Source organism: Cynocephalus volans, chromosome 1, assembly GCF_027409185.1.
Source record: "Cynocephalus volans isolate mCynVol1 chromosome 1, mCynVol1.pri, whole genome shotgun sequence".
NCBI lineage: Eukaryota > Metazoa > Chordata > Mammalia > Dermoptera > Cynocephalidae > Cynocephalus > Cynocephalus volans.
Window position 1 is genome coordinate 233334908 of NC_084460.1, and position 19420 is coordinate 233354327.

At 37.0% G+C, this 19420-nt stretch overlaps 1 protein-coding gene across 1 annotated transcript in view; it reads right to left on the reverse strand.

Annotated features, from left to right (window-relative positions):
- The window catches only part of COBLL1 (cordon-bleu WH2 repeat protein like 1), a 168722-nt gene that overhangs the window by 34705 nt on the left and 114597 nt on the right, over positions 1–19420 (reverse strand). Inside the window, exons 3-7 of the mRNA XM_063085710.1 lie at positions 11517–11718; positions 9571–9799; positions 8707–8745; positions 4456–4553; positions 4116–4352 (exon numbers count right to left, since the gene is read on the reverse strand). Of these exons, the coding sequence (XP_062941780.1) occupies positions 4116–4352; positions 4456–4553; positions 8707–8745; positions 9571–9799; positions 11517–11718 (805 nt within the window). The remainder of the gene's footprint in view (positions 1–4115; positions 4353–4455; positions 4554–8706; positions 8746–9570; positions 9800–11516; positions 11719–19420) is intronic.

Genomic DNA, 19420 nt, shown 5'->3' on the forward strand with positions numbered 1-19420 from the left:
ATTCTGGAAGGATAGGAAGCAGGATTTTGCATGAGCAACCATCACCCAAATCTTCTAGTCACAGTTAGAATCATCCTGAAAACAATGAACTAAAATCTAAAAGTAAAATTGTGATCAGTTTGTAGAGGATCTTGAATACTCAGAAAATAACAGCCAGTATCCAAAGTATCTGAACTGGAAAGTGATAATTAAAAAATATAAATGTGGCAGCTTGCCACATTCAAAGTATTCTGAAGACAAGTATTGGTTCTCTCTTTACGCCCTACCCTAGATTTCCCGAGGTATGACTTCAGCAGAGGTAATGGAAAGACATGATGAATGGAGACTGAATAAGGAATTTGTCCCTAATTAGATGTGAAGAGAAAAAAAAAATAATCAAAGATGATCTGGAGCTGATTTCCAAGTAGTGATGAGTCAATAAGCAACCATAAATTCAATTGCAAATGGAAGAATACTGGGATTGGAATTACAAAGTTGATGTTTTAGTGTCTTAGGGCTGCTGTAGCAAGTTACCATGACTAGGTGGCTTGAAACAACAGAAACTTATTCTTCCATAGTCCTGAAGTCTAAAATCAAGGTGTTGGCAGGGCCATGCCCCTTTCTAAAGGCATTAGAGGAGAATCTTTCCTTGCCTTTTCCAGCCTCTGTTGGCTCCCGGCATTCTTTGGTTGTGGCAGCATGATGTCAGTCTCTGCCTCCATCACCACATGACCTTCTCCTCTGTGTCTCCATGCCTGTATGTCTCCTTTCCTTATAAGGACACCAGTCATTGGATTTGGGGCCAATATAAATCTAGGATGTAAATTTATTACATCTGCAAAAACTCTGTTGCTAAATATGGTCACATTCACAGGTACTGGGGGTTAGGACTTGAACTATCTTTTGGGGGGACACTATTCAAACCACTACTATTGAGAGCCAAGGTTCATAAACTTCACAAAGAATTGATATCTTCTCTGAAAATGTGCAGTAAATATAGGATAAAACCATGGATTCAGGTATCTTCAAGTTTAGAAAATAGGTAAAGAAAATGATGGCAAGAAAAAAAAAAAAAGAGGAGTGAAATATAAGCATATCAAGACTAAAAAAGAGAGAAACATCAAGACCAAGGGGTGATTAACCACATCAAATATGGCCAAGAACTTAAGGAAATAAGTGAGGAGATGCCTACAAAGGCATGAATTTATGCGTGTAGGACAACATGTGCATTCACACGCTCACACACACACTGACAAACAGAACTGCAGCTTAATCACTAAGAATTTTTGTAATGAATAAATAAATAATGGGTCTTTTGCTTCTCCAGGGAAAAACAAATAATTCTGAGTCCTACTGAACAATACATCAAAGAACTATCCAGATGTCCACATCAAAAGAAAAAATAATTAGAAAATTATATAAAGATGGGTAGTTTGCCAAAGGCAACATACTAAAAAAAAAAAAAAATTACTTAACATGGGGGCACCAACTGGTCACAGCGCAGAGGGTGAGAATCAAAAGAAATAGCTTTCCATGAGGTCAGTGGTAGCACAGCTCAGAATTTTAAGAAGCAAATGATTAGAAAGACAACATAGACCTCTTGGGGATCCAAGCACAAAGCAAGTGTCCTGGAATAGACTGGATGAGGACAGCTGGAATAAAGATTCCTGAGCAGGAGCTAAGATTTAATTCCATATAAAGAAAAAGAGAGACTTTGGTAGCTACTATGAATATAATAATTGATACTCTTATGGTTTTATGGTTTTTAAAAATATAAAACAATCCTGAAAATACTTCTTACTATAAGGAAGTTTAAAGGTGCTACAAGCACACAATGAAGTCTTTGGGACCCTGACTTGGCCCTGCTTACTTCCCTCAGTTTCGGCCTCTATTTCTTGCTCATGCCTGGGCATACCACAGTCTTCACATTCCTGCATCTCTGGACAAGGTTCCTTTGCCTGATTAAAGCACTCCCACATGTATTTTAAGTATGAACTCAAGAATCGTTTCTCCTGTGAAGCTTCACCCAACTACCAAGCACTTACCCTGGAAAACTTTGTCAGTAAATGATTCTATCTTTTTGTACCTTCCCGATTTGTAAAGTGAGATTTTATACCACAAATAAATACACCTCCTGATCTGTAAGGTGAGATCTTATACCACAAACATTAGAATAGAAAAGAAAATCTTAATAGAAATGAGACTAGATAGCTTAATAGATACTTTTCCAAGTAACTGTTGAGGTTAAGCATTTTTAAAAAGTTCATTTCTACCTATCCAAGTTGCTGCTTAGTTTCTAAAGACTCATATGATAGTTTATAAGCTACATTTAAAAACTATGACTAAATTTTTCATTAAGTTAGGAAGCGTGGAAATGTATATTAGGTGCTTGGGAAGAGTTAATTTACTTGAGCATTGAATTTACTAAGTGTTATGATTTGAATGTTTGTCCCCTCTGAGCCTCATGTTGAGACTTAATCCCCAATGTGGCAGTATTGAGAAATGAGGCCTTTAAAGAGGTGGTTGCGTTACGAGGGCTCTGCCCTCATGAATGGATTGATCCATTCATGGATTAATGAATTAATGGGTTAAGGGGTAATCATGGGAATGAGACTGGTGGCTTTGTAAGAAGAGGAAGAGATCCCTGAGCTAGCACACTCAGAACCCTTGCCATGTGATGCCCTGCTCCGCTTTTGAGCTGTACAGAAAGTTCCCACCACCAAGGAGGCCCTCACCAGATGTGTCCCCTTAACTTTGGGTTTCCCAGTCTCCAGATCTGTAAGAAAGAAATTTTATTCCTTTATAAACTACCCAGATTCAGGTACTCTGTTATAAGCAATAGAAAACTAACCAAGTTTACAAGAGGGAAATAAAATCCTTCAACTAGATACAAGAAAACATCAGTGTCTCAAATGTCTCAAAATAAAATTTGCTTTCAAAGCTTTTGAAATCATACTGACTACAAGCAACAAAATATATGGTCTCATGTTCAATCACATTTACCTAAAAATTCATTTATATTCCACATGAATAAAGGAATATACCGATTTAGACATGAAAAGTAGTTTACAAATAGATCTCCACAAAATGGCCTACACAGAGAAAATCTGGGATTAAAAATCTGGGATTAAAGCGGAGTAATAGTAAGAAATTTTGAGGAAAAAGTATACCTAGAACAGTGCTTTGAAAATGGGAGCAAAAGGTGGCTGCAATATACTCTATATAAAAATGCTCTTTTAAAAAAAATTTCTTTTTTACTATAGAGTATCTATGTACCAGGTAGACACCAGGATTTCCCCTGGTGCTGTGGATTGATTGAACTGTGTCCCCCAAAGTTCATATAGTAGAAGCTTAATCCCCATTGTTGAGGGTGGAAAGTATTACGGTAACTGAAAGGTGGGGCCTTGAAGAGGTGATTAGATTCTGAAGACCATGCTGCAGTGAATGGATTAGTAATGGTGGTCATGGGCATGGGTCTGAGGGCTTTAAAAGGAGAGCACATGAAAGTCTCTCTCTCTGATCTGCCGTTTTCTGCCATGTGCGATCCCTGCATTGCTGTAAAGCCACCAAAGAAGAACCTCACCAGATGTGTTCCCTAGACTTTGGACTTCCCAGCCTCAAAAACTGTAAGCAATAAATTTCATTTTCTTACAGGTCACCCAGTTCCAAGTATTTTATTATAAGCAACAGAAATGGACTGATACACCTGGAGATTCTCAGAGTCAAGTCAATAAGAGACATGTAATTAGAAACCCATGAACACAAAGACTATGTTGCTGTTTGGGAAAAAAAAAAAATTCAGAAACAAATATTTCCATTCGTAATAAATGCATCAAGCTAGAGCCACTCATTGAGCCTTAGTAAACCAGGATTTTAGACTTATGGATCATTTATTTGCTTGAATATGAAAGGTACTTAAAATTGACATTTATTTGTTACTACACTGCAAAACTATACATTTATAGAGAATCTCTTCCCAGTACCAATCTTATAAGTGACTAGGTATTCACCTTATTACATATTAACTATTACTAACCTTCTTAGTAGTCTATGTGGAAACAGACAAGTTAGGCCAGAGGAAAAATAGATGGGCCCCTGCTTCCGCCTAAAAAACCAAGCAAAACCAAACTACGAACCTTGGCTGTTTCATCCACACTCATGGATTTCATTACACAGGAAGCTGGCCTCTCCTGGATGAGAGCGAGGTCCTGAGGAGCACTCTGAGATGCCGGCATGGGAGGCAACGGAGCCCGCCTCTTCTTGGGTGCATCCGACGGCAAGGTGTTTGAAACATACGGTTTGGAAATGGTATTCGACCGCATGAAAGTTGGGCGGTGCTTGTTTATTAGAGGGGTTGCAGGGGCACTTACAGTCTGACAAAAAATGAAAAGGTAATTTTGAGATAAAAAGCAATGGTTGTATATGCTTTTTTTAAAAAGTAAGGAATCATAAAATGCTGCATAAGACAATACTTACTTGCTCCCGCTTTTTCTTACTGCGTTGAAAAAAGCTGAAAAACCCTTTGTTTTCTTTCTCCTTCATAATGTCTAGGTTTTGTGATATTTGGCAGGACTCTAAAATAGAAGAAAAGCATCGGACTTTTGTACATGGGATTGAATGTTCACTTCCAAGTTTTCCGTCCTTTACTTTCCTTTCAAAAACTTACCTAATGATGAAAGCTACTAATTATAGTCTACTATGAATTAGGCACTCTGCTAGGTACCTTATATCTTATTAAATTCTCCCATCAACAAGCAAATATTGTTCCTATTTCACAGCAGAGAAACTGAAGCTTAAAGAAAGTATGATACATATTCAGGCCAACAATCAGGATGAGACAGAGCTAGGACATAAACTTGATTCTTTGTGACTCAGAGTCTGTGTTCTATAGATAATTACCAACATTTCAGAAGTAAAAAAGGACACTTCAAATTAAATGAAATGTCAGTTGCTACTACAACTTTATCCCCTGGCTTATTTTGATAATAATTTTGTGTCAGAGCTAAACTACCATGAAATATTTTATCCTCCAAAACATGAGTTATAATTACTTCATACTTGTTAAATGTTTCGTAAATGTCATTTCTTAAATCTAGTGATTCCCAGTTGGGGTCAATGCCCACCTCCCCCCCCCCCAAAAAAAAACATTTGACAATGTCTGGGGACAATTTTGGTTGTCACAACTGGGGATCGGGCTGGAAAAATGTGCTACAAGTACAAGTAGAGGCCAGTGATGATGCTGGACATAGTACAACACACAAGACAGCCCCCAACAACACAGAATTATCTGGTCTCAAATGCTGACAGTGACAAAACTGAGAAACCCCATTTTAATCAGAATGGCAAATGTTAAACCTCAGGGGTGCATACATATATTTTTAAAATTTTTCCAAAAGGTATTTCCTTGTATCAACTGAAAGTACCTACAAACAATGACAAATTCAGTAGTGCTGAGCCACCCTCTCCAAGACTGTCTCTAAATACCATTTCCCACTATGCTTGAGACTGGCTGATTCTTTGTTGGTGTCAATGAATGCACAAGATGAGCTTAGAACTCCTGGTCATACCAGGAAGAAAGCTATCAAAATCTAATAGGATTAAAAGTTCTCAGGAACCAACTTAAAATGATATTTACCAACAAAAATCAGGACAATTTAGGCATCATAAGAATAACTTAATAAATTGAAACATATCATGTGTTTAATTCTATGCATTTGTAATGATGCTAAAAAAAATAACACATACTGGGCCGGCCCCGTGGCTCACTTGGGTGAGTGCAGCGCTGGTAGCCCCGAGGCCGCGGGTTCAGATCGTATATAGGGATGGCCAGTGCACTCACTGACTGAGCGTGGTATTCTCCACACTGTGCCGAGGGTTGCAATCCCCTTACCAGTCAAGAAAAAAAAAAAAAAAAAAAAAAACCCATCCTCATTGGTCATCTTTGTGTAATGGGGAAAAAAAATCACACTTTTTTATTCTGCCTTTTCTGACTGAATTCTACCCAGTTAGTCAAATAACTGACATGGGGAAGTTTGCTTTTTCAGAAATATTCCAGCTAATATTTAAAAGAATGTTTGCAATAGACTTGCCATTTTTCAACTACTAATTAACTAAAATGTAGGCAACAATCACTGATGGCTAACATCAGAAGAAACTTGTCATTATATGTCTGCTAATGGAATTACACAATACTGTCTATGAAGTATTCTTGCCAACAACATCTCGCCATAATCTGATCCAGTCTCCAGATTTAACAATCAAGTTACAGGAAATAGAGGGGGAAAAGAAACATGTTAAAGGACACCACAGGATGCAAATCAGCAAAATTCTCAATGTGGGAAACTTCATAAGACAAATGACCCAGTTTCAACAAACGAATTGAAAAAAAAAAAAAAGAAAAGAATGACAAGAAGTGTGGAATCTGCGAATTTCAAAAATATTTCTTCTACAAAGAAACATTGATTTTATGATAAATCACAACCTAGGGGTAAATGTACATTCTTAAATGCTTTTCTTCAAAATAAATGCTTAAAAAACTAAATTATGACAAAGTAGGAGCTACTCTAGGAGAGCAAAGATAGTTAACACGAATAAATATATTAATGCAATATGCCTTAATAATATATTAAAGAAAAGCTGTATTTCAGAAATTAAAACTCTTAAATCTGATGATTTAAATATTAAATAAGCTGCATGCATTCTGCACAGTGAGCTTGACAATGCTAACAACTAATAATGATGAACATGTGGCTAGGACTTTATGGTTAAAGATTTTTATTTCTTAGAACAACCCTGTGAGGAAGGTGTCATAAGTTATTGTTCTGAGCCCTTTTTTTCATTTGGAGGATTCTAGCATTTACCCTGCTGAATATAAAAAATCGAAGCAGTGATATCATCCCATTTCATATCTGAGGAACTAGGTGACCAGAGAGTTTGAAAAACTCGCCCAAAGACACACAGGCATTAAATGGTAGAACTGAAACTAGCATCCATTTAAAGATAACTTATAATACCTGTAGTTTTTTTGTTTTTTTTTTATGCCACTATTTCATTCTAAGATGGAATTCCCCACTAATTGAATGTACCTATACAATTAAGTTTAGTTAGAACAGCAGATGAAAAATTCATATGGCAGTACAGTACAATAAATATAAAACCAGAGTATTTCATATGGTTATTTTTGGTAAAGCCATTTCCACACTAGTTAACCCCCCCAAACTAATTAACCCCTAAGTCTTTACTTAAAGCTCTACGAAAGGACCACTGAAAGTAAGAGTTACACACAAAGACAAGCAAGGGCTAGAGCTTACTTATTACTTAGAAAAGCAACTCAAACACTGTGGTTTCCCGTTTCTAGGAGAGGCTGAAAGTAACCGTTATGTAAAGTTTGAAACCTTCTGATGACAGACAAAATAAGTAGGTGAGGGCATTTACAGCATTTGGATTGACCTTGTAGATTCTGACACTGTAAAAGGACCTTTCTTAATTTTACTATTCTAATCCCTTAGGGTTCTGTTCACAATATTTTATATTCTGAATAAACCACGTACTTGTGTGGCTGGAATGGATATTAGAAATCAATGCATTCAACACCCTCAAAACAAGGCCAAAAAGATTATGAAATTTGCTTAGGGTTATGTACGTAGAGAGTGGCAAAGTTAAGAGCAAAAGCCAAGTATAAGTAACAGAATATTGTCACTGGAAAAAACCACAGAGACCACTTTTCCTTGTCTCTTTATTATTACTATGGAAGTGGAAGGTAAGATCCAGCTGGATAAAGTTATTTCCCCTATCAGCTTGCCAAGTTAGCTTGACAGTTAATGTGCGGTCAGTATTAGAATGTCTATCTTTTGATTCTTAGCCAGTATACACTTTAAGATCATAAGAATTTTCAATTCATTTGATCAGGCTAGGCTTTATGATAGCCACCAACGATAAATAATCGCACTATTACTTATGTGGGCCTAATTCCTGGAGCTGAAAGGATCAGTGCACTTTGGGAAAATTGGAAATATTAAAGAAAGAAGATTCCAATAACACATAATGTGGACAGCTTCTTAAAGCTTTTTTTTTTCTTTAGTAGGGTGGTAATTATTACAATAATCAATTATTTGGACCTATCTTTTTATTTTTTTAATGGGGGAGAAAAGGACTTCTAGATTTTATTATTATTGGAAAATTTTTAATAAAGTTTTTCTCTATGAAACCAATACATGTACACTATAATATTGTATTAAACACATTATATGCTTTAAAAGCTAATTTTAGCATAACCATTTTCCATGTTATTATAAAATATTCACAAACAATTTAATGTCTTCAATATTTCATATAATGAATATAACATTATTATTCTAAATAATTGTTCAAAGGAAATAATCTGAAATCCTTCCATGATATTACCAAACTATTAGCATGTGTACTCAATAAAGATCCTAGCAAAATCACTTCTTCTATGAGACCAATGAATGTGTTTTCTCACATACTTAAAATTAACACAATTTTTAAACATTTATTGAAATGAAATTATTATAATAAAATTCAGAAATTAAGGGGGGAAACCTATAAATTATTTTCTAGAAAATAAAAACCAAAGATTTTCTAAGTTACAATCTCTCACAGAGTGTACACATTAGTAATGTTAGGAAGACAGATAAAATTAGAAGCTTATTTTCAATTTACCCAATTTCATATTATAATTTGTTTCTACTGATTCATATGTCTTACCTTGTAAAGATGACTTATTGGAGGCAGTAACAGAAGTGGCTACAGAAGGAGGGGGTATAAAAGAGGGTAAATTGACTGCAAAGATGATGTTTGTTCAAGTATTAAACATCACTGAGTTGAAATAGTAGTCTATGGATTACCTAAAGCCACAACCTTAGGATATAATTTGAAGTTCTCTAATGCAGACTATGAAGGTAATCGTCTCCCTCACTAAACTCATTTCTCATAGTAAAACAGATTCATGTTGAATAGATAAGCTTGCACTTATCTATTAGACATTACACAAACCAACATTATTTAAGATCTCCAAATTTCAATACATTACATTATTTCTATATTAAAACTGCAAGCTATTTCAAAAATTTTGGAATTAGATTGATTCATTTTATAAGCCAATTTACTCTGGGGGCTGACTTTAGGGAAAAATTTGGCAAGAAGCTTCCAAACTTGAATGACAATTGAGATGCAGACAAAACCATTGAGTCTGTAATAATTCATACTTGATTACAAAAATGGATTTACATGTAAATTTTTATTTTCTGTTTAAATCTCAAAGCCACAAAGAATTAAGTTAAATTTCGCCAAAAAAAAATTCATAAGTAGAAAAATATAAAATGTGGATAGCTAAAAAGATAAGTTTTCATTGCAATTTCAAGAACTGAAATCAAGTTAAAATTTATATTTGACTTGATTTATATTTATTTACATTTAGTTTTCTCTTCTTATTCCTAATTATATGTATTTACTTCTATCTATATGATCCATTAACTTGACATTATGAACTTGAGGACACCTATAAACACAATACACATATACATATATATATATATATATCCCATTAAACGAATAAAACAAAAGTCTTACCTCTGCTGACATCCATGGCATATAATTCTCTTAGTCCCAGATCATTAAGAGATTTTGTCAAGTCGAGAGGCTCCTGAGATTGATAATCTTTCAACAACAGCGTATGTAATGGATCAAACTCACATTTGCTGCATATAATAGGGGCAAGTTCTTGAAGCGATGCATATGGACTAACCCTCACTATGGTCTTCTGTGTTTTCTTAAAATTGATCACTACTCTCACAGTTTTCTGAAACACAGATTAATTCCATAGTTGTACCATAATTTACTTAATGAAACAACTTTCTACAATAATGCCTAAAATAACGAGATAATCTACCATTACGCATTCATACAATAAACAGTACTTTCCTATTTTGCTGCAAAATTCTTTTTAATTGTTACTTCCTAAATCCAAAGCAAATTCTTAGAAACAAACATTAGTTTGATTATTAAATAATCTCGTTTAAATTAATAACATTTATATAGTAAAATAAGCATATTTAAATCAAATAAGGAATAAAAAACCTCATATCTAATAGTACAGATGTTTTTACTTTGTTCCTTACAATATTTACTTTAAAATTAGCAAATATAAATAATAATAGAGAATTATAAATGTTTTATTGTATCCTTTGTTTGAAGGATGTTTATCTTTCAAATAGTTTGTCAGTTGCCTGAATGAAAAAGGGGTATTTTGGTTAAATCACTAAAATTTTGGGGTTTTTCTCTATTTGAAACATGATAAATGAGATAAACCATATAAAGAGGTTAGCATCATGTCTGGCACACAGGCAATTTCAATAAATGAACACTTAGCTAACACGATTAGATTTTGATACTATTACTACTTTTGGCTAATTTTATTAGTAAAGAATATTAAAACCTTCCTTACTCAGATATCTAATAGTAATAATTCAAAATTATTGGGAAGATATTAAACATCTCATCATTTTGATATAATTGAATTAAATTCTGTATAAAAATGCAAATTAGCAGATATGGCATATGAAGTGAAACCTACAGTCTGTAGATCCTCAAAAACATTTATTCATAAAACTAATTCATTTAAATAAAATTCATTTATTCACAATCCCATGCTATAACATAAATAAAATTATTTCCATCTAAAATAATAGCATGGATATACAATAAACACATACCTAGACATAAAGAAGCCCAACATTCTAATTACTATTTAATATTCAAACACATTGTATAGAAAAACAATGTTTTAATATTTTTATAAAACTATCAACTTTTTTGTAAAACCTTCTGAGACTATATGTACTCAAGCCATATATAAACAAACTATCAAAACAATGATTTTTACAGATACAGAACTGATATTAGAATCATTGTGGCTAAAAACTTTGTTTAAAATTCACACATTAAAGAAAACTGAGTCATTGTGCAGCACAAATGGTAATTCAGATGTTAGTAAATTATAACTGCTGTTTATCAAGTACACAGAAGCCAAAAATTATTTTAATAAATTATTATATGAATTTACATTAAAAACTTCTAAAACCTTCCTTTAAATATAAAATAGTAGGACAGCCAGTTAGTCCAGCTGGTTACAGCATGGTGTTGTAACACCAAGGTCAATAGTTTGGTTTCCCATACCTGCCAGCTGCCAAAAAAAATCAAAATAAATAAATATAAAATATTTTTTAAAAGAGTAGCTTAAAATACAGATTATTCATGATTGTAAGATTCTGATACAGTCAGGTTGATCACTTTAGAGCATTTAAAAATCTAAAGTATTCCAATTCTAATTAATCCAATAATTAATAAGCAACTGAATCCTAAACAAAGTGGCCTAAGAAACCTGATAGCTATGTTCACATCAAATTGCACCAGAAAGTCAGTTTTTTATTTCACTTATAATGATCTTCAGATAATGACTGAAAAATTAACTTAATATATTAACCATAAGACATCAAAATCTATGGTAGAATTCTTACCTCTGGTATTATAGGTGTCGGTTTTTTCTTATCCAAAGTTTTTGGCTTTAAAATTACCTTTTCTACCTCCAACATTCCAATTGGTGTGTTTGGTTTAAATTTAACATGGTTCTTTTCAGCTGACAGCAAATCAATTGTGTAACTTGATGGATTTAAGTGATACTGTGCACAGAGGAATATCAGCAAGTCCATCATAGGTTTACTGTAAAACAAGAGTAATGCTGATCATAAAGGTCCATAAGACAATTTCATTCTCTGTTAAAATTACTGTTTTAAGGGCTTTTTAGGATGCTCTTGTCTTCAATAGCTAAAACAAGTCTACAAAATAGTATTTGTGAAAGCAACTTAAAAATCTAACTACAAGATATTTAAGCAGACAAAATTACTAGTTAAAAAGTCCTCAGTAGTATTCAAGTGCACTTAGTCCTAGTCTTGACTTAACAATTACCTATTTATTTGCCAAATTGTTTTCACGTTACACATTTCAAAAGGAGAAGTCCTTTCCTTACCCAAGAGCAATCACTTAGTTGAGCAGACACTCCTTCAGAACATTATTTGTTACAAGTCTTCAGCTTACGAACTGGTTACATTTCAAAATTCTCATAAGAATGAAATATGTGGAACAACCACCACCACCTTTTTGGCTTTAGAAAGCAGATAGTGAGTATCTACATGAGGAAGCCCACAAAATCCTGGAGAGCATAATACAGAGTTCTTAAATCATTCAAAGAATATTTATTTAATATTTTCTAGGCACTGGAGTCATAGTGCAACTATTATGGTGTATCTGTTCTCATAGATCTACTATTCTACTAGATAAACTAGACCAAGTGTCAGCAGACTACAACCTGCAAGTCAAAGTGGACCCATCTTTTTTTTTTTTGTAAATAAAGTTTTACTGGAACATAGTGATGTCCATTTGTTTATATAATGTCTCAGGCTGCTTTTGTGTTACAATGGCAGACTGGAGTAGATATGACAGAGACTGTATGCCCACAAAGCCTAATATTTTTACTATCTGGCCATCGACAGAAAAAATTTATAAACCCTTGTGCTGGACAACAAAAAAGTAACCAAGTAAATGCATGAGATAATTTCAAATGGTGATTGAATGTTAAATACTAATAGTAACACAGGACCTATTTCTATAGGAACTCGCACACCCAACCTGAGATTCAGGGACATGAATTTCCACTGTTTGCTTCCCCTTCCAGACTCCAGCTGTTGACACAGGCTTATGTTTTCACTAACACCGTCAACAGAACAATGTAGTCTCTGAGTCTTTCTTCATTGTCAGCCCTTAAAGCAAGAACACTAAAAAACTTTCTGTATCACATGCCTTCCTCAAATGTCTGGTGTTCCTAAGCTGTCAGGTCACACTCAAGAATAAGGCACTAAAACACTATGCAAAAGAAGGTGTCAGGTTGTGGACTTCACTTTAGGGCCTGATTAGGCCAGCCATTTCTTTTCCCACTGGGAAATGTCAGCAAAAAATGATTCTCCAATTTCTTGACTATAGATATGAACCTGGCTATTGGCTTTCAGGAAGTTCCAAGAAAATGAGGCTTGGAATCTCACCATTATGCCATTCTTTACTTTAGTACATCTGTTTTCATACGACACCTCACTCCCACTCTCCTTAGTGGATTTCCCAAGCAGTATCCTGCAGGGGTGGGGAAGGCTTAGTTGTCTAACATTGTGTGCTCCTGGAAATCAAACAATGCTTTATATAGATTTTCAAGCCATCCCGTGTTTGGCTCCCTATCCCACCCTCACCTTCTGTGGTTGTTGCCCATTTCTAGGCCATTCTAATCTGTGTGGGATAAGGAGGTATGCTTAATGGTACCTCTTCTCCCTTCTCCTTCCCCACACGCAAGTAGCACTCCATATATCAAGAAAAATAAATAAATCAAAGTCTAAGTCTTTTCAAAGAAAAGTTTTCTGGAATACGTTTCAGTCCTGTGTCTTTATTAGATGCTTGCTCAAAAATGTTTAAGAGTTTTACGTCCTTCTCTTGAGCTACAGACTATGGCCATACGTAAATTTGCCTATAATTGCCCCCATTTAGGCCTTAATAGTACATCTAGTACATTTTAAATTTCATCCAGAGAGTGACCAGTTTAATGGTCTTATTTTTTGGTAATTCAGGTTGAGTATCTGAAATGCTTGGGACCAGAAGTGTTTTGGATTTTTTCGGATTTTGGAACGTGTGCAGAATACATACCACTTGAGCATCCCCAGTTCAATAATCCCAGATCTGAAGTGCTCCAATGGGCCTTCCTTTGAGCGTCAGGTCAGTGCTCAAAAAGTTTTGGATTTTGGACAGTTTTAGATTTCAGATTTTTGGATTAGGTATGCTAAACCTGTATATTACTCTATTAGAGCAATTTGATGGCACATATCAATTCGAGACTTGGATATAGTACTTTCTAAAATTCAGAAGACTGGGTAATATCTAGGTAAATGCAACATAATTATAAATATAGTTAAGCTAGAAGAGGAGAGAACTTTCATTGCCAGCCAAATAGACAGCTGTGTGATACTATCTCTTTCCTTCTCCATATAAATGTATCAAGTAATAAATGTAAAAACACTAAAGCTTATACTTCAAATATTCTTTAGAATCTCTGCCAGAGATAAACAATAAGATAACACAAAAATTGTTATTAAAGTTTTGGGTTTTTATCCTTATTTTTGTGCCACCATTTTTCATCCTTTTATATACAAACATATAAACATTACAGGAAAAATACATTTTCCATTTTTAAAAGGTAAGAACAATTGAATACTCTATATAGTCTGTATAGTCTTTGAATATGGTTTATTGTTATTCCTATTTGTGAAATACTAATTTTCCAATTTAGTAAATGAGGTGGATAACTGGTCAAAAATATTGAAATAACGACTTCTGTCAATCTGGTTATCTATAGTCTTTACATACTATATCAGATTTCATGGCAAAAAGGCTGCATACTGACTAGATCTATATCATAATCTTTTAACTCAACAATGCCTAAATGTTTTCTAACAAAAACACCTCTTTGAAAGGAAACTGAAAAACCATAGAACTTCTTTATGAATTTATTCTCTCATTCTATAATTCAAGGTTCAATTCTTTACTCAATAATTCCAGAAATCAATTTTGTCTTGAAAATATTCCTATTCTCAGACAGATAAATGCAACAGTCCAGAAAGTTCTGCAATAGATACAAATACATGTGAGAATTTAATACTGCATATGATAGTAATATTTCAAATTTCTGGGGAAAGAATCGAATTTTCAATAAGTGGTACTGGAAAAACTACCTATCTGACAAAATAAATAAAGTTCTGTATCAACCTGATTCCTTACACTGTTTCACTTTAATTTAATTTAAATAGACACGTGGTGAGTGGCCACTGTACTGGATATAGTAGTTCTAGCACATTCATTCTCAGAGTGTGATCCATGGACCAGCAGCATCAGTATCTGCTGGAAACTCATCAGAAATGCAAATTCTCAAGCCTCCGCCACACCAGATCATTGAATCAGAAACTCTGGGGGTGACGCCCAGCAATCTGTGTTTTGACAGGCACTCCAGCCTATTCTGATGCATGCTGCAGTTTGCAAAAACACTGATCCAGAGGGAAGAGACTAAAGAAACAAGTAAATATACAGAATATCAGATAATGAAAAATGCTATTATTAAAAATAAGAGAAGAGGTTAGGGAATGTCGACTGAAAAAATAACTTTAGAATAGAGACCTGAAGGGAATGGGGAAAGCACATCCCTGGTGGAGTTGACAAATGCAAAGGCCCTGAGACAGGAGTGTGCCCTACCTGTTTAAAGAAAAACAAACCAATTTGCCAGGGTGAAAACAGCAGGCATGAAATCAGAATGATAATCTTGTAGTGCTGTGCTTAAAGGCCTTTCAGGTGAAGACTTGAGATTTTACTAAGTGAAATAGTCACTGAAGAGTTCTGAGGAAGAATATGATCTTACATTTTAAAAGGACTATATTCTGACTGTTGTATCCAGACTAGCCTGAGGGAATGGGTCCTAGGCTACTATAAAAATTTAGGTAGGAGACAATGGTAGCTTAGACTAGACAGATTCTATATGTATTTTAGACTACTCAGATTCCAGATGTATTTCGTCTGGTAAGATTAAAGCCAATGGAGGAAGAAGACATAAGAGACAGAAAGAGGAAAAGCAGTGGAAAAGTGGCAGGGTTGCTGAAAGGACATAACAGCAGGCATAAAATGCAAATTTAAATGGTTTGCTATGTGATATGCTTACCCCCTGGTGACTCACAAACTATCACTCAGATCCTAGTAGCTACGAAAGGAGTTAAATCAAGAAAAGAAATTTCAGAAGGCAGTGATGGATCTTGGACATGACCAGCGCCACTGTGCACACAATAAGCACAAAATAGCCACTGGCCTTGTCTTCCACTCCAGCACCAAACCCCTCCCCACTTCCCTTTACGAGAAACCTTGTGACTTAAACAGAAACCCTTTTGCTTCTGCAAGGGTGCAGTTCTCCACCCTGGTTGCATAGCTTCCACATTAGCATAATGCCCCTCCTTGATTATATCAGCTAGCCCGTGGCACCCTATATAAGCATTACCACCACCAAACCTGGTGCTGTCCCCCATTTTGAGGGCAGCCCCAGGCTGCCTGTCACGTTGAGTGCAGCCTGGCAGATTCTTTTCCTTTAATAAAGCTTGAATGGTACCTGGCCTCTTGGCTCACTTTCTTCAATTATGGTGCAGAAACCCGGGAAGGGTCTTGGCTGGACTGTCGGACGATCCCCTCTCTTGCGTTGATTGGCTCCCAGCCGCCCTTCCCGGACCTGCTGAACCAGGTACACTCAGGACTCTCTCCTTTTGCTGTTTCAGACCAACATATCCAACATCAGCCTCAATTCAGGATGAGTCAGTGGGTCTGTCCTGCCTACTTCTACGGGTTCCCCTGACTATTCTCCATGACTCTGGTTTCTATGAAGCCCAGGAGCCTGGCCGGAGATCACCATGCGTGAGCTCAGGGTAACTCTACTCATGGCAGGTAAGTCAATCTCTTTTGTCATCAACACAGGGGCCACTTACTTTACTCTTCCTGAATATGCAGGACCAACAACCCTGTCATCTATCACAATAGTAGGAGTCACGGGATCGGAATACCACCCACGGATCACTCCACTCGACCCCTTTCTTACACCCTATAACACACCCAATTCACACACAAATTCTGAATAATGCCTCACTGCCTAGCCCCCTTACTGGGACAGGACATCCTTTTCAAATTCAAAAGCTACTCTTACCCTAAACACTTTAACTCCAGCTACAATACTCCTGTTACAGGCCGCAACCAGACCCGGCCCCTGTGGCTTCCACCTTCCCCTCCCCGTAGTAGGAGACACTTCTCCCTCCATTGCTATGCACCATTCCCCTATCCTTGTTAAGTTGTGGAACCCCTCTTTGTTCCCTAATGTCTCACAGTACTCCACCGCTAACAAACACCTAAAAGAGTTAAAGCCCCTTATAAACAAACTCCTTTCTTCTCATCTCTCATGGCCTACCCGCTTACCTTTTAATACACCCATCCTTCCAGTTATAAAGCCTAATGGCTCATACCATTTAGTATGGGACTAATCCTGACACACGTCGTTCCCAACAACTTACTGGGACAGTACTAACTACCTCAGGGGTTTTGGGATAGCCCCCACTTTCTAGCCAGGCCTTAGCTCAAGATTTATCTGAACTTCCACCAATCTCTAGCACTTTAATACAATACGTGGATGAGCTCCTCCTTTGTAGCCCCCTCCTATGAGGATTCACAGGCCCACACTGTTGCTCTCCTTAATTTCCTGCTGGCCTCCAGGGAATATCAAGTGTCCCCCAGCAAGGCCTAAATTTCTTCTCCTTCAGTCACCTACTTGGGAGTCCACCTCACTCCCAACACCAGAGCTAATTTCTGAACCCCCTACTCCTACCACAAAGAGTGAAATCCTTTCTTTCTTGGGGCTTGCAGGGCATCTTCGCCTATGGATTCCTAAATTTGGCTGCTAGCAAAGCCACTTTATGGGGCAGCCGAAGGGGATCCTGCCATTCCCTTAGATCCCACAAAGCCCATTCATTCTCTTTTGCAGCAAGCCATTCTCCTCACATCCCCAGTTCTCTCTCTCCCAAACCTATCTCATTCTTTTATCCTATACGTCACTAAAACCCAAGGATTGGCAGTCAGGATTTTGGGACAAAGGCAAGAGATATTTTCTCCCCAGTTACATACCTCTTTAAGCAACCACAGCTCGAGGATGGGTTCCCTGCTTATGGGCCTTGGCAGCAGCCACCCTTTTAACACAAGAAAGCTCTAAACTAACTTTTGGACAACAAACAGTCAACACCTTCTCAGCCCATAAGGCCAAGTCAATTCTCTCCCCTTCCCACCTACAACTTATTCACCTTACTTTCACTGAGAATTCCCCATTTTCCTTCAAACTTTGCCCACCCCTTAAATCTAGCCACTCTCATCCCAAAACACTCACAATCCTTAGGACATAATTGCACGGAGGCTTTAGACCTCTTTCTCAATCCCTTTCCACACATCTCCCTGCATCCCATTACACGGTTTATAGATGAGAGCGCCACCTCCACGCCCACCCATGGGCAGGTTCTGCCATAGTAAATCTAACACAAGCTATTGAGGCTGCACAAGTCCCAAACAAGGTTGGGGTTATACACTGCAGAGGACACCAAACCTCCAATGACCCCATAGCCAAGGGAAACAAACTGGTGGATCTTACCGCAAAACAGGCTGCTCAATCACCAGGCCCCCACTCTTCCTCTCCTGTTCAGGTCCTTCTCATGGCCCCTACACCCTTATCCCAATGCACACTCCAAGAAATATAACACCTCCAACAGTTGGGAGCACAAAGAAAGGACAACTGGTATACTCTCTCTGGTTGCTATGTCCTCCCTACCACACAAGCTGAGCAAATCCTTTTAGATTTCCATAATTCAGTCCATATAGGCTATGAACTCCTACTATGCCTTCTTCAGCCCTTATATTACTCTCCCCATGAAAGGACATGCTATCTTCTAACATTAGTAGATACCTTTTCAGGATGGACTGAGGCTTTTCCCTGTACTTCAGAGGATGCTACAGCAGTATCGCATGCTCTCACCTCAGAAATCATCCTTCACTTTGGCCTATGCACCAGTCACTCACTTGCCTACAGGCTGCCCCACACAAGCCCACAGGCCTCAGCCCCTCTGAACTTATGTACAGTAGACCCTTCACTCTCACACCTCTCCCTTCCAGCTCATCACCTTTAGGCCAGTATCTCCCTACTCTTTCACTCATTAGGGATCTTCTTAGGGAACAGGCCAACCTTCTATTACTTCATCCTTTCCCCACCACCCCTTCAGACTTTAAACTGAGCCCGGGACAGCAACTGTATATTAAAACCCGAATCCCAAAGCCTCTCTCACCATGCTGGGAAGGGCCTTATACAGTACTTCTCATCACCCCTATGGCAGTAAAAGTACTAGGAAAGGCCCCTTGGTATCACTTATCCCTTGCAAAACGAGCATCTGATACTTTACCCAAAGAATCTGTTAACACCAAGCCAGAGGGGTCCCCCTGCTCAACCCCCAATCCAACATCTCCTCACACTTCATCCATTTTAGGATCCACAAAACTAAAACTCTCCAGGACCTCCTCTCTTCCCCCAATCCCAGAAAAAGGATGATCTTCCCCTGGCGATTATCCTCTCACCCTTGCAGGTCCACTTCACGTCCCTCGCACATGAGCTACTATTATATTACATGTTCTAGTACTTGCTACAGGACTGGCAGCAGCTGACCCAAAAGGTTGTAACATTATAGGAAGATTTCTTCTGGCACTCCTTTACCTCCTATCA